Source organism: Cajanus cajan, chromosome 7, assembly GCF_000230855.2.
Source record: "Cajanus cajan strain Asha chromosome 7, NIPB_CcT2T_4, whole genome shotgun sequence".
Classification (NCBI taxonomy): Eukaryota; Viridiplantae; Streptophyta; class Magnoliopsida; order Fabales; family Fabaceae; genus Cajanus; species Cajanus cajan.
Window position 1 is genome coordinate 48,539,744 of NC_138523.1, and position 24,300 is coordinate 48,564,043.

Sequence of the window (24,300 nt, forward strand, 5' to 3'; positions counted from 1 at the left end):
TTTTTGTTTATAATATTTATTCATGAATTAAAATTTAATATTTAAAAAATACATTATTTATAACTAAACATAATCTAAATTTTGTGTTATAAATTATTTATTTTTAATTGGAAAAATATTTTATATGTTGAAAAATAATAATGTATATAAATTTTAAATATAATTTATATATTTAAATATAATATTTTATTTATATATAATTTATTATAAATTTTAATTATATATAATAAATATTTAAGTATGTAACTCTATTTGCATCCGGTAAATGTTTGGAGAAAATCCCAAAATAAAAAATTCTAACAATAATCAGACATACTAATTTTAAAAATTTAAAACTTTATCTATACTTTTCACTTTATTGTGAAATCGAGGTACTTCGTACTTCTATTAAAGATAAAATAAAAAAAATTAAACAATAAAAATATATTGATCTAACTAATATTATAATTAGTCTATTAATTTTAAATTATTGAATTTGATTAAAAATATTTATTTATTTATTTTTTAAAAGTAAACTAATATAATGTTCAACAAAATATAAAGATTAAAGTGATTACTAAAATAAGTATCTCCTTTATATATTAGTATAAATAATAAATATTAAGCTCTTTAATTTTTTTTTACAATGATATGTGATAAAAAATTAAAATTAGGTAAAATAACATAATAAGTTATTAAAAAATAATATCAACCTAGTTTAGAAAAAAATGATTGCTTAATAGTTTTAACTGAATTTTCATATTTGAGTTTTTTTGGTTTACTTTCTTAATGTACATATTTACAGATCAACAAAATATACAATATATTTATACCATTACAAAATATATAATATATTTATACCATTATAAAAGAGATATTGCTTATGATAGCTATTTATATTTTTTTATTTTTTATTTTTTTCTTATTTTCCTAAACTTTCTAAAATTATTTTTAAAAAAGTAATTTGTCTCTTCTTCTTTTTAATTTAAAAACTACAATGATCATTTATAAAAATAATTATTTTCTTCTTTTAATAAAGTATAGACACTAATAATTTAATAAAAAGAAAACATGTAACGCTAATTTGTGAAAGACGAAAACGTTATTTAAGAAAAGTTTACATCAAAACGAACCTAAAAAGATGTAAAAGCAATTTCGCATATACTCTAACGGTGGCCCCCTCACAAATCAGGAACGTTCTTCACAAACTTTCTCTTTTCCAAAACAAAAAAAATACAAATAAATCACACTTTCTTTTCTGACTTATTGATTTATTTATATTTATTTATATTAAAAAATCATTACCAAAAAATATTAAAAATAAGGTTCCTCCATCTAATCTAAAACCGAAGACACGTGGCACGCATTCAGCTGCGAGACTTTTTTTTTTTTTTTTCCTAAACACTTGGAATTTAAAAATGATTAAGCAAATATTATAGCCGTTGGAACTCTGTCACATCACACAAACGCACACTCTCTCTTACTCTGTCTGAGGAATCCAAGAAGAAGAAAATCATTCAGACAACCAAACCCATTTCATTTTCCTCTGTTTAACAGATAATTCCGTTCGAGAATCTCACAGAAAAACAAAAAAAAAAAAATGAAGGGGATGAAAGGAAAGTTCATGAAGAAGCTCAAATCGATCAAACAAGTGGGGTATCTGAAGCAAGATCGAATTCTCCAGCTGAAGGCCTCAGATGGGTACGTCGATTTTCTTCCAAAGATTCCGACTTTCAATCTCCACTCCCCGTTTGTTTCCCGAGAAAATAAGCCTGAGAAAGTTGTTCAGGAGAAGAAACCTGAGATAATAGATGTGGCGGAGCTGATGAAAGACCTTGAAGAAGAAGAAGAAAATGATGAAATGGATTTGGATGATTACAATGACAACAAAGAGAACATAGGTCCGTGTTCACAGAAACCCCCACAACACAACAAGGGTGCTTCACAGAATGGAAACAGAGAAAAAACAGAGTCAAAACAGAGAGGGGTTTTGGGAGAAAAAAGATCTTCACCAAGAGGTGGTAGTAACAGTAACAGCAACGGCAACAGAAAAATCCCTTCGTTAGAGAATGATATTCCGGCGTTCCGGCGGCCGGACTTGAACTCCGGAAGCCTTTTCGATCCGAATTTGCTTGCAGCGTTCGAGCAAGCGGTGAAGGATCATGCTAGAATGGAAGAAGAACAAAGGAGAGCCAGAGTTGAAACAGAGTCTCCACAGAGAGTTGAAGATGATGACCCTGACATTGACCCTTTGATGTCCTTTGAGGAGAAGTGTCCACCGGGGGGCGATGGCACCGTGATTTTCTACACCACCACGCTTAGGGGAATCCGAAAGACGTTCGAAGACTGCAACAAAATTCGCTTCCTCCTCCAGAGTTTCAAGGTTTTGTACTTTGAGAGGGACATTTCAATGCACAAGGAGTTCAGGGATGAGTTGTGGAGCAGTTTGGAGGGGAAATTGGTGCCTCCAAGGCTTTTTGTTAAGGGGAGGTACATTGGTGGGGCGGAAGAAGTTTTGAGTTTGCATGAGCAAGGAAAGCTCAGGAAAATATTTGAAGGGCTTCCAATGGATTGCTCTAGTGGTCCTTGTGATGCATGTGGAGGGATAAGATTTGTGTTGTGCTTCAAGTGTAATGGAAGTCACAAGGTCATGGAAGAAAATGGAGAGAGCAATGAGTGCCCTCACTGTAATGAGAATGGGTTGATTGTGTGTCCTTATTGCTGCTAGCTGATGGAGAATATCAGTTAACACTTATGTCTTCTACCTACAGTAAGAGTTTGTACTTAATTGAATTTGTGGGAACTGGATTTTTTTTTTTCTTTCTATTTTTGGGTGGTGGTGATTCTTTCAATTTTTTTTACTGGTGATAGGCACTTGCATTGCCTATTTGTACTGTTCTTGGACCAAAAATCTGAAGATCTTCAAATTTCAGATTTAGTGTGCCTTTCCATTGTATCTAGTTTTATACCTTATCATAAAAGGATTCGGCTGGTTGAAATGTACGAATATTCTAGTGCATAGGATAAGTAAATTTTATTGATCAAATTACACACTCCAAAATGATATTCCTGTCTTGTTAACATCTAGTTATTTAAAATACATTATCCTGATACTTTCTATTACTCAATAAACATATCACTTGTCGGTTACTATGTTATTAATATGAAATTTTCATGGATTTTGATAATTAATCTCGGCTAAGAAACCTAATTGATCATTTTTAATAGAGATCTTTGTTTCATCCATGATACGGAAACCAAGACTTTACTTAACTATGTTTCTTGCTCCCTCTCACTCAAGAAACACATTATACAACATTTCCCATGTTAAAATGCCAGAAGTAAACTGTTAAATCTCTGTTGTGTAGACAGATGCATAACCAATAATGAGAAACAAGAAAACTACAATAACATAATCACCAATAAACTAAATTAGAATATCAGCATTATGCAGTAGCGTAAGGTCTTAAGAAAAATAAGGATGCTGGGAACCTTTGCTTTTTACTAATTAGGCATTGAAAGTTGAAACTGCTGCATGTTGAATCCCACTAAAAACTGTAACAGAAAGTTTCCAATACTCGTTACCTGGTTCATTATGTCTTCGATAGGTTTCATCTTATCGTAGTAATCACCATAAATAAATTCATAATTCGTTTTGAAATAGTAAAAAGACATTAATTGACCAATACAGTTTAGTCTCATTTTCTCTCTATAACGTAAAACCATCAATAAATATTAATATTCCCCTAACTTTATATGTACAGTTACATCTCTGGATGGCTTAATTATTTTAAACATTTCTTTAGCCTGCTCCTTAATTTTTACCCTGCACTATCTCCCTCTGTGCTCAAAGGCTCAACATGTTGCATCATCATCAAAACCCCTTTGTTCTCTCATTTTCAGCATTGTTTTTAGCATTTGTTTGTCACTGTTCTGCTACCAATTTCATAGTGGGGGATTCAGCAGGCTGGATTATTCCACCATATCCAACATACTACAATAATTGGTCACATTCTCATATCATAAGAGCAGGCGATATTGTAGGTAAAAGCCTGATAAAAAAATGTTCTAATATTTGGAGGATTATGTCTTTCACCTTTGCTTTGATATATAATGTAGATAGGAACATAATAGAACAATAGGATAGTTCAATTCCTTCCGTCCATAAGATATCTAAATTATTTCTCATGGCTATAAATGATCAATTCTCCTAAAACTGTTGTATCTTTTGAATCTTTATCCTCTAGCATCATCAACAGGCTGCAGGTTATTTACAAAATTATATTCTTTCCAGTTTAATTAATATATGTCATTTGATTACTTCCGGTATGTGGATTTTCATTCCGTTAATAAGCATACATGATATATTTGACATCTTTCTAAAAATGTGCATTTTGTATTTGATAAATGACGACGGAGAGGTACTTTCAGAATTATCTCTATAAAAGGTACATTTGATATAACAATTTAATTTAGGCTAGAACACATGAATTTGGATCTTTCAAAATGTACAACACACTATATATACAGAATAGAAGACATAAAACAAATTTTGCTGATAAAGTTAAGGACCTGTAATCGATTTTACAAATTGTTTAGCTGGTTATATCAATTTTCTCTGTCCTCGATATTCCAGATCAAAGGTTTGGTGGAATGATGATTGCTTGAATTATTGTATATCTTTACAAGACATGTACCCTACTTATTATTATTGCTAAATTTAGCCCATGGCAGCTCTCATGAATTTTGAAATGTTAACGCAGAATTCAAGTTCGATGACAAATTCTACAACCTAATTCAAGTATCACAGCAAGAGTACGAGCATTGCACATCACTTGAGCCTCTAAGGATATTCAACAGTAGTCCAGTAATTTTACCATTGAAGGAGAGAGGTGTGTTATACTTCACATGCAGCATCTCAAACTACTGTTGTCTGGGCCAGAAGATTGTGATTTACGTCCACGATCGTCCCCTCCCACCACCACCACCACAATCACCATCACCTTCTCAAGCACCAATCACAATCTCTCCACAACTATCACCAAATGCTTTGGTTCCTCAACCTCAAGGATCTAGCCCTCCATCTCCAACTACAAACACACCAGGAACTAATGGTGGGAACCCTCCTGTGCCATCTTCCCCTCGAGAGGGGAAGTCTAATGCAGTGGCATTGATTGGTGGGAGAAGTTTCATTGTGCCAATGTGGCCACTCTTGTCTATGGTTGGTGTTTTCTTTGGATTTTGGATGATGTAGGGTATAGGGAGGTACAATATGCATGCATGCATAAAGGGTACGTGACTACGTGCATTTTAGGTTAATTAGATTGATATTATAGAGATTTGGTTTTAAGTTGAGAATTTCATCATATGGTAGTTTTGTAAGGGGATATTTGGATTTTCTTTCATGCCTTTTAGTTTGTAAGATCTTGAGTTTGGATTCCTTTAATGGAGGCATTGCTGGCTTCTTGTTTAGATATATAAATGTATGCTTCTCGATGATTTTGTAGAAATACAAGAATTGAAGGATGGGTTAATGTGAACATGTTTTCCTCAATACCAACGAAGATTGTGACAGAAGTTTATCTTTTATAAGCGAAGGACTGTTACAAAACTTCACAAAACAAAAGTGTATCTCAACCCCTTTATAAAACAGGCATCAGTCTAGATTAACCAAAATATTTCATACAAATAAGAGGATCAATAAACAGTACATCACATTTCCAAAACTTTTTGAAAGTGAAACCTATTGGCTATTATATATCAACACATTTTCATCCTATATTGTAATTAAAGGAGTATGTCTGTAATGATCTCATCAAAATCTAAAATCAAAATGATAAAAAAGGAACAATAGGATTGAGGACTATGCAAATTAAAGTGAAATCATTTAGCAACACATTATATCTAGATATGTTTATACTGCAATGTAAGTTATAATTAAATAAACATGTCTGAATTAACTTGAGAGATGTGTCTTTGATACAATGCTCCTATAGTTAAGTACACCTATGCATGATTTCTGTATTGACTTCAAGCGTTGAAGAACCCTTAACGAATATCCACTCCTGTACATCTCCACGGTAGTCATCACCTTAATGAAGCCTAAAGGAACAATAATAGCATAAGAAAGCAACTTCATTTTGTCAGCAACTCAGACTCCTTCTAGTACAATATCCATAAGTTTTTGTCTTCAACATATTAAGACACAGGTTCCAATTACTAATTTCGAGCAAGTGATCATTCAAAAGATTCCGAAAAACCAAATTTCCATAACTCTCTATTCCCAGTTCCCACAAATCAATTACAAAGAGGAAACATCCTTTAGCTACCGATTAGATTACCCCTAGATAAGTCCCATGGGCATGCTACTTAACAACACAGTGAGAGCATCCAATGCCTATAGACAGTATGCCCTGAACTTTTGAAAGGAAAAAGAAATAGTAATACATTTTTTTTATTGATTAAAATTTGTTAAAAACTATTAATCATGAATTAGATTCATTAAATTAAAGGTAAGATCCATAAAAATAAGGAATCTAGCTCAGTTGGTAGAGCAAAATATGTGAGTGTTGTAAACTCCCTTAGTACTTATATTTGATATTCATGATAATAAAAAATAATAATAAATAAAGTTTAACCACTCATACTAATCGTACCGAATTTGAACAGGTTTCCAATAGAAGATACTTATGGTCTATACCAAAAAGATAGTGTTCTCAAAAGAGTATTTTAGATAAAAGTGTTGTTAGCCTTTTCCTCTCCCCATTTTGCTTTCACTTCTCCCATTCATTAGAATCCAACAAATATGAAATAATTCCTTAATCATTACAAATGTTTACATATATCAGCTAGGTCTATTTTATTCCTACAAACTGGGCAGGTCAAATTGATTCTCAACCAAGGATCAACACACTTGACATGGAAGAAATGGCCACAGCCAGGCAGCACTCTCAATGAATCACATTCTTTGTAATCCATCAAGCATATGGAACAACTTGAAGAACAACTGCTAGTGCTACTACACCGTTTTCCTTTCGAGAATTGGAGACTAGGATAGCTTTGCACACTCTCATCTAAGCCTGGCTCAGGAGGCTCCACAGTGATTGTGATATGGTTGGAATGTGTGTCACCAATTGGCACAGATTGAGCAGTGGAAGAAGAATCGCGTGGAATATTAAGGGAACACATATAAGCGACAATTGTAACCACAAAGGTTAGAAAAATAAAGCTCACTAGCAATAACACAGACTCTTCTGAACCGTTCATCATATGTTCATCACAAATGAGAAAATGGTTTTTGTGAGGTTAAATGTGAATGTGCATTATGCATTAATGTATTTATGCATGTGTGTCTGACTTTGCTAATATAATGTCCGTAATGGTAAACCTATTAAGGAGTGACCTTGAACATTACCTTTTAATTTTCTGATGTTTTTCACATTGGGAAATGTATTTTGGCATGTACCCAACATTATCCTATCTTTTGTTTGCACTTTGCAGCAGCTGCGTACCGTTATGTTATTATAAGTTCAACAGGCTGACTCATACATCATATTTTTTTGGATGTTAGCTAATATATCTTCGATGGTTCTTATGATCGACCTTGACATCGATCTAATATATATCTAATAACAGTCTTAGCCAAAAATTAGGGGCAATATTCATATGATTTTTTTATTTTTTTTTAGTTTTTTCAACCAATCGAGATATATATAATTATAAAATTAGTAAATTTATCTTACATGGCGATTTGTGATAAACTAAATTAATAACAGAAAATTTCTTTATATTGTGAAGCATATTTTATTTTCTTATTTATTTATTCATATTCATTGTGGATGAGTTAAAATAGCAATATCCATGGAAGGTAAATATAGTTCGGTCATGCCATTTAGGCATTTACACTTTTTTCTTCCTTTCTGCCGTCGTGATTGGTTTAAAATTATATATTGATTTTAAAACTAAATATCTATTTGGTCTTTCTTTTGTCTTGGTTCAATATTGTTCTTCCCACACACGAATAAACTATTATTTATATGGTAATAGTTAAAGAATAATGATCATCATGATTATCAAATAATTGAGAAGTTAAAATTCAAATAGAAAGGACAAGACAATATAACATAAAAAAAGGAATTTTACGAAAAAAATAAAATACAAGTCGTAGTTGTTTTTTTTTTTTTTTTTTTTTTCTATCTACACAACCATGACTGGTGCTCTTGAATATTTAAGCAAAACTGCGTGCACACTATCATGAGACATCAGAGTAGCAAAGGGCAATGTTTAATTCAACAGAAGTGCAGAACAAATGATAGATCATACATTCCTAAGTGGGAACCTGAATATATATGCATAGTGACAGCTTTATGACATACAGAATAATGGAATAATATATTAATTGGAGGCAGTATGTGAAGGTTGAATGGATGATTTTCTACATATGGGACAAGTTGAATGGAACCTAAGCCATGGATCAACACAAGCAAGGTGGAAAAGATGGTCACAGTAAGGAAGTAACCTCAACATGTCAGTTTCTTTGTAGTCCCCTAAGCATATGGGGCAGCTAGAAGAAAGAGAGCTTGAGCCCTTCTTCTCTTTCTCAACTTGAGAGTAAAGAAGCTTGGGATAGCTTTCAAAACTTGTGTCAATGTGATGAAGGCGTAGGCCTTGTTCAGCTGAATCATCTTCTGCTGGAGCGTGACGTGATGGTGGAATACCAGACAAAATATTGAGCATGTTAGGACCACGTGCCATGCGAAGCCTCACACATGCAAAAGCCACCGTCACAAGTAAGAAGACCAACCCAATTACAAAGGCTACGCCATATGTGAACCCACTTGAGTCAAAATCATTCTCGTCCTTGTTGCTGCTGTAGTTCATTGGATCTAAATTTGGAATGGGATTGCTTAGGATTAATGTCTCCTTGATTTGGTCATTAACGAGGTTTAAACAAATTTGACGAGGTGGGCATCATAGTTTTGGGAGTCAACGTTTATCACGTCGTTTTCACGTATTAGCCTCTTTTTTAGTTTAATGTTGTTAATTATCTGTTGATTGGCTTCTCATTGTGCCAGAAGTTTCCATGTGGTGTAGGTTTGACAAGGACTTCGTGCAAAGCTAAATTCTCTATCGCTCTCTCTGTATTTGAATTTAGCAAGCTGACAATATACATGTATTTAAAAATACCAACATTGCGTGTACGGGGTTGCCGTTACAATATGAAACATTAAATATGGCTTTTGATTTGGCATAATTTTAAAGGATAAATATCTTTACAATAATATTAAAGTTGAATAGCATTGTACGAAAGAATTCTTATAATTATGGATTTTGATCTGATACTGGCTCATCGAATTGTTAATTCACTCATGAAAAATCATTTACTTTCCGTGACATTTAACTCTAGGTGAGGACTTGAATACCACGAAGCAAAAACTTATCATATGTAGCATGAGGAATTCATTCCAAATCCTATTTGAAATTTTTTCCTTTGGCAACTGAAGTTGCACTTAAACAATGATTGCATAATTAGCAAAGATTTTAATTTGAATTTGTTTTTTCTGATTAAGTCATCTTCACAGCATAAAGCTACAAACTCGAATAAACAATAATCCATGCGTGATGTTCATTCCCCCCAAAATTCAAATATTTTGAAACACTAAGCTCTTAACGACTACAAGCAAAAATATATATACAAAACCAAGGTCGAATTTTTACTCGAACAGCAACTGCAAAAACGTAACGGAGCGAGTTCACTTAGTACTATAATCACATTTTCAACTGATAAAATCCAACCAAATATCCCAATAAAATATCTCTGACAATTTTTTTAGCGCACCTGACTGAATGGCCCTTTATTTTTTCTGTTAAAATGGAAACAATCATTTCAGGATCAGGATCATTTGTTAGAAAATTCATTATGCTTTCGACCCAAACTGTCAAGCAATATCAAGTTTACCCGCATTTTTTTGTTCACAAATTCATGATGATTTTTCACATTCATGGGTTTAGCTAATATTAAATACAGCAATCGACTAAAATCATTTTATTGCAGAGAATGACATTGGGATAACGATGTGTATATATAAATTTCCTTTAAACACAACTTACAGGTTCCAAGCTTTCCACAAATTTCCAGCGATATTTTCCTTTTCCTTTTCCATATCATAAGCTTCATACAAATATCAAAGATGCTTCCACAAGGCTTATTACAACGGAAAACAAAGGTACTAACTACTAAGTCTATAATGCCAACATCAGACCAATTAAATCACTGAATCAATCAACGTTTCGAGATCTGGACATCTTTACAGGGCCTTGCTTGTGACTGCACTAGCTACGCCGTGATATAAAAAGCATACTTTAACCGCGTAAGGATGCCCGAGGAACAGCAGGTAAACCCAATTCATCCTCAGTCTGTCAGTATTAAAATAATGAATCAGTAACGGAAGGTACATAAAGGCAGAAAATAGAGTAATTTATTTAGTTTAGATTATTGTATACAACAACAGCATCAATAATCACTTGTCAGTAAGCATTTAGGCAGACCAACAGATGCTATGCCTAAGCTATACAAAGGCTGACACAGAGTGTTGATGAATCCTTTCCGCGAATACATAAACATAATTCTCAAGTGTATGGAACACATTGCCAAATAAAAGTTCCAGATAACCCAAAAACAGGAAACTAAACAGTGGTTCAAGCATATACTTACAAGTTGCATCATCATACATAAGAATGCAACTTTATCCATAAATGGTACAACGAAGAAATCAGTGGATGATGTGATGAAACTACCATCCTACTTACTAATTCAATTCAACTACAGCCACTTTAAGTAATTTAGCCTGAGGTCACCAGCTTCAATTTCTAGGAACCCAGGTATGCTAATTTTCAATATTCTAATCCCACCATTTGAATTTCTACAGAAAAATCATATTCAATTATATTAGGCAGTTTTGGCCAGTAATTGAATAGCCTAAGCTATCGTCTTTTTTTGAACTGCTTTAAGACCCAAAACCACATCCTTCTATAAAGAAAATATCATGCTGTCTAGACAGCCTGCAACAAGACTGCATTGAATAACAACCATTTTCCAATAGATTTTCAAGCATTGGGTAAATTATCCCATGCTCTAGCAATTTAGCTGGTTAATCACTTCTTTAGAGAAACAATGTCTACCCAAAGCCAACATACATGATACCATAACCAAGCTGCAGCCAAATTATATTCTAAATAAAGACACAACTCACCTGTTTTATTAACACCAAATAATTCGCAATAAAAACTGACTAAGTTCCCCTCACCCCAAGCCTCATCTTAAATAAGTTAACATCCACAAAAAAAGGCAGAATTATATTATCTATACTAGCAATTCATCTATATCTATACTAACAATAAAAGCAGTACCAATTTTTGGTGTCCACAATTTATTTTTCAATTTTATCCTTTAATTAATTACCATAAAAAACTGTACATGATTACTAAAAAGAAAAACTACTCATTAATTAACTAAAAAAAATTGTTATTCGCTCGAAGGAACATAATGCCTTTTCCTACTAGAATATATAAAAGGGCAAAACATTATACTTGGGCATTGGATCTGCCAGGGGGCACTGCTGTTTGTCCTGATGGAGCTGATGGTAAGTTAAGCTCTGCCTCCAAATCAGATTCTTTATCAGGTTGGAGGTATGATGGGACCCCATCAGCTTCAGTCTCATTTCCCATGTCTGCTTCAAGCGCATCAAGTTCTGTTTAACCAAAACCAAAAATAAAGAAACAGGTAATTAAGCTGCTTCTTGACAAAATTAATGGAGTACATGTTTTCAAAACCAATTTTAATCACACAGCTACAAAATTCCACAAGCCTACCCAACCGTGGAGTTTTGTAGGTGGTTTCCAACAAATATCTCAAAAAGACTAACCAAGTTTCTTAACTTACCACCCATAAGATCATCCTCATCAATGTCATCAGGCACATTATAGCTTCTACCCAGAGTCTCTTGGATTTCGTTACTTACATCCATGAGGTCCATCATCTCATCTTGCAAGTTCTACACATAGCACGAATTTACAGTTAAACCCTAATTTTTATAATATTAGCTAGACAGAAGCTATAAGAGAAAAAGAAAGAGAATACATACATCAATGTCTTGAATCTTCACAGTTTTCATCATTCCCTTCAACTCCTTGTTGGCAGTCTTCAAAGCTGACATCTGAAAAAGGGAAGAAATAAAAAAGAAAAAAGTTGTAAACAATTGAATATAAATTCTATATCAGAATTAAAGAAATTATCCTTTGTGGACATCATCTGATTCCTGAAAACTAAAATATACTAGAATTTGTTATAACAGAAGTATAAGGCATAATGTCAAACATCTTATGAAGAGACCCCCTCCCAAATGACAGACGATTCATCTCCTACCTCATGACCTACCTCTCATGAGGTAGGCAGCAGGTTCCAAACAGGGTACAGAAAAAGCTCCGCCTCGAACCATGCACCTTAAAGCGCTACCAAGACAAACGAATGTTTTATAGTGAATATGGGTACCCCCAATCAACTACATTTATATAGCATGCAAGTGTCATCTTCAAACTTCTAGAAATTTACAAATACTGACAGACATCTATATAATTTGAATTTAAAAATTAAAAATAAAAAAAATCATATATCAAAAGGTCAGCCCATTATTACACCAGGCTACCATTATTGTGGGGTTTAGAGAGGTTCAAACAAACACATCTTTACCTACCTAGCTAGAGAGGCTGGTTTCCTGACTAAAACCTGTGACCAATATGTCACAAGGCAGTACCTATGTGCCAAAGCTCACCCTCAGGGTAAATCATAAAACAAAAACCACAAAATTGAATAAGTTTCTGCTATGATCTAATTGCAAGGTATGAGACTTCAGTCCCAAATTGAAAGTATTAGATTCCAATTTGGGGCTTACAAGGCCCAGGGCTCTCCAACTACAACAGCTAGCTTTTGTATGTGGTTCTCCTAAGGTTCTTATCAGTTTCCCCATTCAATAAGCACACAGCTTATAAGCCTCATTGTTTAATAACCTTAGGCAAAACTGCAACAATGGCACACAGATGGATACAGGATAAAAGAGAGTTCAATATAAGGGTCACAAAGAAAACTACAAGTGCTTGGATACATACAGTTTGTTGAGCATCTTTAATGCCCTCAGAAGCAAATTGAACTTGATCAAGATTGAATGTCTGATTATACAGCATGTCACGCTGGCCCTCATACCTGATCAAAGGAGTAGTGTATTTCTAGATGAATATAGCTATATAATATTCATTTCAGGTGTATTGTTATATCCATAAAGTCATAATTTATTCCGTTTGCTTATGTTCAACTTAATGAAAGTAAAAAAAGCAAAGTACTCCTAGTCACTCTTAGTCTTGCTACAAAGAGCCTTTTGATTTAAGGAAAAACTATTACTTCATGAATATATAGCAATCACGTGTATATAAGGAACTAAGACAACATTTCAAATTTGATAAAGAAATCGTAATGCACATATTCAAATTGGCACGATTTAGGAAGCATAACAACATAAACAGCAATGAAGTCCTCAGATATAACATTATGAAATGAAGTACAATAACTTCCTATTTCGCAATGTCTAACTGTAATTGGGTGAAAATTCTAATGTCAAACATCAAAGTACAGTTTCTCTCCCCAAAATACCTGTTTCAAAGATGAATACAACAATTGTACAGTTTCAACATTCAGGGTGTGTTTGGATATCCGCTTCAAAGCATGGGAATGTGTGTTTTCACTTCCCAATGCATGAAATCCAAAAGCAACAAGACTATTGCTTTGAAGTAAAAGTGGGTTGAGTTAAACTCAACTTTTATCCAAACACACACTCACTCACTGGGCGACCACCGTTTTAATACAGCCACTGAAGTAATTTCCAATTTGGAGAAGGAAGGAGACATGGATGGGAATTGATGAAATGAAGTGGTAATTTGGTGAGAAAATTAAATGTATCAAGGGTAAAAATTAATTGGTTGAGTGGTTAATTTAATTTACATTTTAGTAACAAAAAAATTAATTATTTTTTTATCAGTTTGTTTATTTCAAGGTTGACTACATATCATGACTAGTACTTAACCAAATTTTAATATTTTTCATTTTAAATCACGTGGCTATAGTTGTGACTACAACAGCAATTTAAAACCTTAAATATATCCATAATAACTTTTAATTATTTTTAAGATTAAAAATATTAAACATGGCCAGGTATAAGTCATTCTACATCTTCAAGCATGGAATAAAATAATAAAAAATAATTATTTTTTGGTTACTGAAAAATATTTTTTTACCACTCAGCCTATTAATATTTCCCACTCATACATTTAATTTTCCCACCAAATTACCTACCATTTCATATCACCAATCCCCAGCCCCCACAAAGCCACATGTCTCAGATATATATAAAAAAAATGTCTCAAAGCGCCCGATCAGATCAACCCAGATTCCCCCAAAACAATCCCATGCCCCCCACTACCACAATCAACTCACGCACAGAGGATAACACCCCCTAATTCCCAAACTTACAATCTCTCTGCTGCCCCTGCATGACCTCACTCAAGTCATGCACACACAATCAATCTCCCCAACCACCACTCCCACAAGACTGGTGAATAAAATCTCTCCTCTTCATTAACCCCCTCTCCCTTGTCTCCTTTCTTCTCTCATATGACTCCTTTCTTGCTGCTAGTAGTCACAAACTCAACCACAATATTTTCTTGCCAACAGCCACAAGGTTGCATTCGGAGGAATCAGCCAATAGCAATCACAAACAGGTTACCAGGTTACAAACTACTTGAGAAGCTGAATAGAAATTGCAAAGCTGTAAAAGGTGGCTGACCGTGAACTGTGAAACTGTACAATCTTGTATTTTGCATTTGCAATAGGGTTTTTGTGGGGGAAAGAAATATCTATTGCAGATAAAACAATGTTTTTCGAACTCTGTTGTGGCCACAACAAAACATTTTGTTGCAGCTGAGACAAGAAAATTTTGTTCACTCTGGTATCACCTGACTGTTTTATTGCAGACGATTTGTATTCAGAATGATTTTTAAAACCCTACTTGCTATGAATTATCATCTTGGATCTATAACTTTTGCTTAATCAATTGACAATAAAACTATGACAAATAAATTAAGCAAACAAACAATGTATAAACTCACATTCGTTTTTGCTTAAGAACTCTCATGGCTCTAGCTTTAATAGCTTCCTGTGCCGGACCAGGTCTAGTTTTCTTAATCTGCTCTTTATATCTACTAAGCTCCACATCAAGCTTCTTAATCTTTTCTTCCACCGTATCACCTCGTTTAGTAATCTGTAACATATACACAACAGTTAGCAACTCAAGAAACTAACTCAATTAACCAGGTATAGGAACATAACACGGACGTAAAAAGCAAACGTAAAAATATAAATTTATGAAAAAGAATTAAGCAAAAACCAGCTCGACATTCGTTTAAACGGGGAAGCCGGTATATAAAAAAATCTTAAAACTGAAGCACGGTGTCTGAATAAAAAAATAAGTGTTTTACTCAACAGAATTACGAAGAAAAAAAAATCCAAACATAAATATTAAAGTGATATCAATACAGCATCCTAACTTACAAAATTAACTAGGATCTAAATTTCCTATTATTATTCATTCCATTTTAGGCTTTTGTCCATAGTGTCACGTACTATGTTTGTTGCAAAACGAATTTGATAATTAGATAATTTCATTCATTCCAAATGCATAAAAATGACCAGATCTAGGGGAGTGATGCTGTATGATTGAATAAACGAAATTGATAATCGAGAGAGAGAGGAAGAGAGATAAACCCTATCGTTAGCATCCTGAATGGTAGGAGGAGGATCCTTGTTCTTCTTGACACCGAAGACTCTCTTCATTGTTGGCGATCTCAATCTACGCCTTTGAAATTGAAGGCGAGAGAGAACAGAGAGAGCAATGACGAAAACAACGTAGATACTAGAGAGAGAGAGAGAGAGAGAGAGAGTTTGAAATTTGGGTTTTGCTTAACGCGATAAACCACGGAATTGGGATGCGAAGTTTCCCGTCAATTTCAGCAGTGTATTATAGAAGCTTCCGCCGAAATATTCCTATCAATCAGGGAAGTGTTGTGTTTGTTTAAGAAGCGTTGTATAAGGTGTACGTTCCGTTGCAACCGAATATAAAAGGCCCAAATCAAATGAGGCCTGGCCCAATTTATTATTGGATCGGATTAGGCTTTTCCTAAGCACCTCCTTCTTTTTTCTTTTCAAATTTTATTCCAGTCGGATACATTATGAAAATTAAATTTCAAAAATACGGAAATTTTGCTTACTTCGGAAATTAAATTTTAGGTTAAATACCTCTTTTGGTCCGTTACAATATTTTTTTTTTCAATTTAGTCTCACTTTAATTTTTGGTCTCAATTTGATCCTCAATAATTTAAATCGTTCCAATTTGGGACTTCCGTCTAAATGATTTAAACGGAGTTAACTGGTAGCCACGTGGATGTCAAGTGGATGCCACGTAGATGCCACGTAGGTGGATCCAAAAATACTTGAATACACCTGGAACCAGAATGGCCCGTTCTGAAACCAGAACGGGCTGTTCTGGTTACACTATTGGTGTGTAAAATTTGCACTTGGAACGGGCCGTTCTGGTCCAGAATTTCGTAAAAAAAAAACTAAAATACAAAGCATTTCAAACACTATATTTGGTAATATTGTTAATGAGGATTAATAACTTCAATTGCTAAACATTTGAGCTATACAGTATATCATTAAGGATGATGCAATGTATCACTAAAGACAATAGTAACAAGTTTTATTTCATTATTAGTCAAACTGGAGTGAATCACTTACTACCAAATTGACACTATACAATCAAGGATAAAACGAAACAGTGTTTTCCCTTGAAGTCATTGACGATGTACCTCAACAATAACAACCTGTTATTGAGGAGGTACCCCTAAACCCTGAATTTTATTTTCAATTTTTTGAAATACATTGCGGCATTTTAGTCAAGATTTTGAACTAGATAAATTCAAATCAAAGAAATATTTTGGAAGGTCTTATCTTATTTGATTTTTTTTTAGTTTTATTCATAAATGAATATTAATTTATTGTATTTTTTATTTATTATATATTTATTAATATAGATATAATAAAAAAAACAATAAAAAGCATGGCATTCTGGAACGGGCCGTTTTGAATTCAGAATGGCTCGTTCTGGTTTCAGGTTTTTTCCGGAATTTTGGCGTCCACATGTGCATCCACGTGGCATCCACATAGATGCCACGTGACAAACAGTTAACTCCGTCTAAATCATTTAGACGGAAGTCCCAAATTGCACTAATTTAAGTTATTGGGATCAAATTGAGACAAAAAATTAAAATGGGACTAAATTAAAATAAAAAAATATTATAAGAGACCAAAAGAGGTATTTAACCTAAATTTTTAAAGTATAAGCATATTGCACAAAATACTCCACATGCGATCCTCTCGAGAAATACGTGTATGCTTCTTTTAATCTTCAAAATTTAACATGTGTTGTAGTTTCAAATTATAAGAGTCCACAATATTTTTTTTTCCTATTCTTGTAATTCAATTGATAATTAGTCGAATTAATTAATAACTCATCAACTCAGTACATTATTAAGTCAATAGTCACTCTAATAACGATAATATTGTACTTGAGTTAGATGTTTAATTTCATCCTCTTTCTTCCATCTCTAACCAAATCATATCTTTTACAACACATGCAATGGTAACCTAACTTTTAACATGTTCATTAGGAGAATTGATGCACACATTGATTAGTAAAATAAAGCACAACTTCTATATTCCCTTTTATCACTCTAGACATTTACTCCTTTTTTGATCTATAGCACCTTTTGCTTGTTGATGTTTTTAAAATTACTATTTTGAGGTCGTAATCTTTTTCTATATTATTATTTTTTATTGATAATATATATATATATATATATATATATCATAAATTTCAACATTAAATCAAATCATTATTATTTATTTATTAAATAAAGGAAACATATATTTTATATATTCAAATGTGTAATTACCCTTATCATTATTAAATATAGTCAAATATTCATAAATAACCTAATTTATATGTTATAATTAAAGAAACTTATCTTAATAATATAAGAAAATTTAATTAACTCATACATTAATTAAGAAACTCAATTATCATTTAATTTTGCTAATATTCAATAAGAATTATCTCTCTTTTTTTCTATGCAACCTTCATTAGAACTCAATATCAATAATAATAAAAGCGTTATTAGAAATAAAATTTTAATTAAATGAAATGTATTTTAGAGACTGTATCATTAAATAGAGTAAAAGTAATTAAGACTTATTTATATTTAAGTTTACAATTGATAAGATTTTTTCCCCTTATATTTCAGTACAAAAAGAGTATATTTAATAAGTATATTAATTATATGTTTGAAATATTTTTTTTCTTTAATTATTACAATATATATCAGTGTTTTAGTAAATTTTAGTCAAGAAATGATAATATTAAACCAGTAATATTTACATATACAAAAGATTAATATATATATATATATATATATATATATATATATATATATATATTTTTGCGTGTAAGCAGAGATCTCAAAGATATAATATAAATTTATTGACTTTTCCCTGCGCGTGGCAAGTGGCCATGGACCAAATTGTGAAGCATTAAATCAAACAAATCACAAATGTCAACGTTTTTTTTAAATAGGGGTTGAAAGTTCATATCAATAAATAAGTTTCTTTGAATTAGACTTTTTTTTTTACTTGTAATAAAAAATTAAAAAAAAAGGACTATTTTTTTAGGAAAAATAATTTATTTCAAAAATCAATAATCTCTTATTATATAAGATAGTTGGTCTCAATTATATTTTAATTGTAAAAATAATTCAAATATATATATATATATTTACTTTGCTAGTGCAGAGCGTAAATTCAATAAATGATATGCGTATAGTTTTTAAATACTTTTTATAAATTATAATATTTTTCAAATGCAAAACCTTATTTACATTGTAAGTTTATTTATTTGTGTGATTTCATGCGTAAATGGATGTCTTTCTTAATAAATTCACAATAAAAAAAATAGTGTATAATTCTTAATAATACTTTTTATTAATCTTCTTACTTAAAAATGATAATTTTATAATTTTAAATTATCAAACATACTTATTTTTAATATTTTGTTTATAACTATTGCAAAAAAGTTATAGAAAATATTGACTCAAATCTTAAAATAGTAAAGCCAAAAAAGGGGACACAGTGCAGAACTCAAAATTTTAATGTCATGTTGACCTACTTTACCCCATGGAATTGTAGTACCTACTTTTATAATGTTTTGAAGCCTCCTTCTCTGACTAAAATACGAGCCAAAAAGTTTGTTTTTTAAACAAAATAAAAATTGACGATACTTATACGCAATATTATTTAATTGAGTGATTGACATTTTTATGCTTATTTTAATAAATAATAAGAGATCAATAGAAAATGTCGGTAAAACGAACATCCAATCCAAATCCAAACTCCGATTTATCAATTAAATTGAAGTAATTTTCTTCTTTTTTTTTAGAAAAAGAAATTTAAATCAATCGAACCAAACATGTAGTTATTATCTTCTGATGCAGCTAATATGGATCTCTACTTATTAAAAGCTGTTATAAGTCAAGTGATATTATATTCTTTAATTAAGAATTTGAGATTTAATCTTTAAGTTGAATATAAAATTATAGTTGGAATTATATTTTACTCTTATAAAGGAATTGATGATAAAAATCAATCACTACTTATATCATGTAGGTGTTGGAATCCTGATCCAACGAGCGATTCTATCACGGTGTCAAAATGAAGATTCACCGTACATAGGAGTTCATATATATTATTTTATTAAAGTTCTTAGTATATCTATGATATTCGTGTTTTCCAACGTTAGCAACTATTAATGGAAAACAAAAACAAAAACTAATAGCAATAAGGCCAAGTGGGCAAAACCAGCACCCACATATCCCAATTCCAAACTTAAAGTTATAAATGTTCATCCACCAACTATGCTCCAATTTGCATGACCCCAAATCCATGTCACTATTAATATATATGCAAGAGCCAAAATGCTTCCTCGGTTTCATATTCTTTTCCACTTCACTTCATGCATAACAAAGCATAAAGCCCAAAACAACACAATCCTTTGGTCTTCTTGCACACTGCATGAAGGTAAGTTAAGTGCTTGTTCCCTCTTAAAGCTTTGCTACCTTGGCATCATATTTGTCTTTGTGGTAGCTTCTTGTGGCTCCTTCTATGGGGTATCTCATTTTGCTTCTATTTGTTTCTACCTTGTTGCATGCTGCTTCTGCCTTGAACTCTGAAGGGTTGGCTTTGTTGTCCCTCTTGAGAAACTGGACTGTTGTGTCTGTTGACATAAACTCCACGTGGAACCCTTCTGATTCCACTCCATGCTTGTGGGGAGGAGTGCAGTGTGATCATGCCAATAATGTGGTTTCTCTAAACCTCACTAGTTGTTCAATTTTTGGTCAATTAGGACCTGATATTGGACACTTGATTCACTTGCAAACCATAGTTTTATCAGAAAATGATCTGTTTGGAAAAATCCCCCCAGAATTAAACAACTGTACCATGCTTGAGTACTTGAACCTTTCTCTAAACAACTTTAGTGGAGGAATACCTGAGAGCTTCAAAAACTTGCAAAATTTGAAGCTTGTGGACCTTTCATCTAATCTGCTGAATGGTGAAATTCCTGAATCCTTGTTTGAAATTCCTCACTTGGAAGAAGTGTATCTTAACAATAACAGTTTAAGTGGTTCCATTCCCACAAGTATTGGGAATATCACTCAGCTTGTCACACTGGATGTTAATAGTAATCAGCTGTCAGGGACAATTCCCATGTCCATTGGAAATTGTAGTAAATTAGAGTTTCTGTATTTGGAAAGGAATCAATTACATGGAATTATTCCTGAGAGTCTAAATAATCTCAAAAATCTTCAAGAGTTATATCTCGATTATAATAATCTTGAAGGTACTATTCAACTGGGATCTGGAAATTGCAAAATGTTATCTTATTTGAGTCTTTCTTACAATTACTTCAGTGGGGGTATACCATCAAGCTTAGGGAATTGTAGTGGTCTAATAGAGTTTTATGCTGCAGGGAATAAATTAGTTGGCAGTGTACCATCAACCTTAGGCCTCTTGCACAAGCTTTCTCTTCTAATAATTCCAGAGAACCTATTTTCAGGGAAAATACCCCCACAGATTGGTAATTGCAAATCACTGGAAGAGTTGCATTTGAATACTAATGAACTCGAGGGAGAAATTCCTAGTGAATTGGGAAACATGAGTGCACTCCGTGATCTTAGATTATATGAAAACTTTTTGACAGGAGAAATCCCAATTGGGGTATGGAAAATTCAAATCCTTGAGCATGTCCTTGTGTACAATAATAGCCTTTCAGGTGAGCTACCTTTTGAGATGACAGAGCTAAAACATCTTAAGAATATCAGCTTGTTTAACAACAGGTTCTCTGGTGTCATACCTCAAAGCTTAGGAATCAATAGCAGTTTGGTGCTGCTAGACTTCATGTATAATAATTTCACTGGTACCCTCCCACCAAATCTTTGTCATGGAAAGCAACTTGTGAGGCTGAATATGGGTAGCAATCAATTTTATGGCAACATACCTCCTGATGTAGGAAGGTGTACAACTCTTACAAGGGTGAGACTCGAAGGAAACAATTTCACCGGGCCTCTTCCTGATTTTGAAACTAATCCAAATCTCTCTTACATGAGCATCAACAACAACAATATAAGTGGAGCAATTCCATCAAGTTTGGGAAACTGCACAAATCTCTCTCGTTTATATTTATCCATGAATAGCTTATCTGGTCTTGTACCCTCGGAGCTAGGAAACCTTGTGAATCTTCGGACTTTAGATCTTTCTCACAATCATTTGGAAGGTCCTTTGCCACAACAGTTGTCAAACGCTGCCCAAATGACCGAGTTTGATGTCGGATTCAATTCCTTGAATGGTTTGTTTCCATCAAGTTTTCGGAGCTGGACAACACTAACTACTTTAGTTCTCTCAGAGAATCATTTTAGTGGTGGTATCCCAGCTTTCTTGTCAGAATTTAAAAGGCTTAATGAGTTACGGCTTGGTGGAAATATGTTTGGAGGAAATATTCCTAAATCAATTGGAGAACTGGTGAATTTGATGTATGAGCTAAATCTAAGTGCTAATGGATTGACAGGTGAGCTTCCTAGGGAGATTGGAAACCTGAAGAGTCTGCTAAAACTGGATCTATCTTGGAACAATTTAACTGGAAGTATACAAGTTCTTAATGAGCTCACTTCATTATCTGAATTCAACATCTCATTTAATTCTTTTGAAGGTACTGTGCCACAACAGCTAATAATGATACCAAATTCTTATTCATCATTTTTGGGCAATCCTGGCCTATGTGCCAGTTTTTCATCAGATGGCTCAAATTTCACTGAGAGGAGCTATTTAAGGCCATGTGACACAAATTCGAAAAATCTCGGTAAAGTTGCAACTGTGATGATAGCACTTGGATCCTCAATATTTTTTGTTCTGCTGCTGGGGTTAATCTATATATTCTTTATCAGAAAAATTAAGCAGGAAGCCATAATCACTGAGAAAGATGATTCTCCATCCCTTCTCAGTAAAGTGATGGAAGCTACGGAAAATCTAAATGATCAATATATTATTGGCAAAGGTGCTCAAGGTGTTGTTTACAAAGCAGCACTAGGTCCAGACAATATTTTGGCAATCAAGAAGTTTGTATTTGCTGACGATGAAGGGAAAAGCTCAAGCATGACCAGGGAAATTCTAACCCTTGGAAAGATAAGGCATCGAAATTTGGTTAAATTGGAAGGGTGCTGGTTGAGAGAAAACTATGGTCTAATTTCATACAGATACATGCCAAATGGAAGTCTTCATGATGCTTTGCATGGCAGGAATCCACCACATTCCTTAGAATGGAATGTCAGGCATAAGATAGCTGTTGGAGTTGCTCATGGGTTGGCTTATCTCCATTATGACTGTGATCCTGTCATAGTGCACAGAGACATCAAAACAAGCAATGTACTTCTAGATTCTGAAATGGAGCCTCATATTACCGATTTTGGTATTGCCAAGCTCTTAGATCAGCCTTCTACCTCAACACAGTCAGCATCTGTTACTGGCACACCTGGTTATATAGCACCAGGTAATTCTTCTATATGATAACTGTTGCACCCTTTTTTGTTGTTAGAATTTAATTTATATGCACTGTCAACAATTTTTTATTTTTTTTATATATAGGCATTTTATAGGATTTCATCCTACCGCCACATCATATTAACCATAAGATGTGATTGGGTGAATTCCTATAAGACACGTGTAAAACAATTTCTTGTCATAGTGATAATGCATATAAGTTAAATTCTTTTTGTTATTATGTAACATCTTTAATTTCCAATTCCTGCTAATAACATGTTTAAACGTTGGTCTGTGGCAGAGAATGCTTATACGACAACTATGGGTAAGGAATCTGATGTATACAGTTATGGGGTAGTTTTGCTGGAGCTGATATCCAGAAAGAAAGCATTGGATCCATCATTTATGGAAGGAACGGATGTAGTCAATTGGGCTAGATCTTTGTGGGAGGAAATGGGAGTTGTTGATGAAATTGTTGATTCAGGGCTTGCTGGTGAAATTTCAAATTATGATGTGATGAAACAAGTTACTAAGGTGCTTTTGATGGCTTTGAGATGCACTGAAAAGGATCCACGTAGGAGACCTACTATGAGGGATGTTATCAAGCATTTGTAGAAGCTAAATACCCCACACAACAAAGATATTGTATAATCATGACAAAGTTTTATGTTTTGCCACTTCTGGTTTTGGTTATAGTGTACAAAGTATATGTTCTATTCAATCATGCAATTTCGCTGATACTATTTCTTTGGGTAATTAATTTTGCTCATTTTAATATGATGATTTTTATTAAAGCAAGTCAATCATAAGCCTTATATCGTTAACAGAAATAGAGTGCAATTTGGGAGGGACTTCCTCAACTCAATACCCATTGTTTCAATGAGACCCAAATACATTTTCCTTCACCTATGAATTGGAAGGGAATGATTTTTCCCTTTATTTCGTTTTTTTTAGTTTTTAAAAATTATAATAGTTTTTTTTAAATAATAACAATTTTATGATAAGAAAAATATTAGATTAGA

The 24,300-nt window shown here is 33.0% G+C and overlaps 3 protein-coding genes and 1 pseudogene across 4 annotated transcripts; 1 reads left to right on the forward strand and 3 right to left on the reverse strand.

Moving 5' to 3' along the window:
- Positions 1–6,804: 6,804 nt before the first annotated feature.
- LOC145950058 (RING-H2 finger protein ATL70 pseudogene) lies at positions 6,805–7,167 on the reverse strand (annotated as a pseudogene).
- Positions 7,168–8,373: 1,206 nt separating this feature from the next.
- Positions 8,374–8,859, reverse strand: LOC109804723 (RING-H2 finger protein ATL70). The gene has a single exon (XM_029272684.2). The coding sequence runs from the start codon at positions 8,857–8,859 to the stop codon at positions 8,374–8,376; it is 486 nt and encodes a 161-aa protein (XP_029128517.2).
- Positions 8,860–10,001: 1,142 nt separating this feature from the next.
- Positions 10,002–16,134, reverse strand: VPS60.2 (SNF7 family protein). Of its 2 annotated transcripts, XM_083059932.1 has the most exons (8): positions 15,848–16,134; positions 15,193–15,344; positions 13,144–13,237; positions 12,123–12,194; positions 11,921–12,032; positions 11,569–11,729; positions 11,152–11,156; positions 10,002–10,389 (listed from the first exon to the last, which is right to left on the reverse strand). In XM_083059932.1, exons 1-8 carry the CDS (start codon positions 15,914–15,916, stop codon positions 10,287–10,289), a joined length of 768 nt encoding a protein of 255 aa, XP_082916058.1. In that variant the 5' UTR covers positions 15,917–16,134; the 3' UTR covers positions 10,002–10,286. The 2 variants fall into 2 exon arrangements, with proteins under 2 accessions (XP_082916058.1, XP_020222409.1); XM_020366820.3 differs by lacking the exon at positions 11,152–11,156 and having other exon boundaries at positions 10,002–10,395; positions 15,848–16,130.
- A 3,744-nt stretch (positions 16,135–19,878) lies between these two features.
- Positions 19,879–24,018, forward strand: LOC109804753 (uncharacterized). Its single transcript, XM_020366593.3, has 2 exons — positions 19,879–23,288; positions 23,580–24,018. Exons 1-2 carry the CDS (start codon positions 20,351–20,353, stop codon positions 23,891–23,893), a joined length of 3,252 nt encoding a protein of 1,083 aa, XP_020222182.1. The 5' UTR covers positions 19,879–20,350; the 3' UTR covers positions 23,894–24,018.
- The last annotated feature ends 282 nt before the right edge of the window (positions 24,019–24,300 follow it).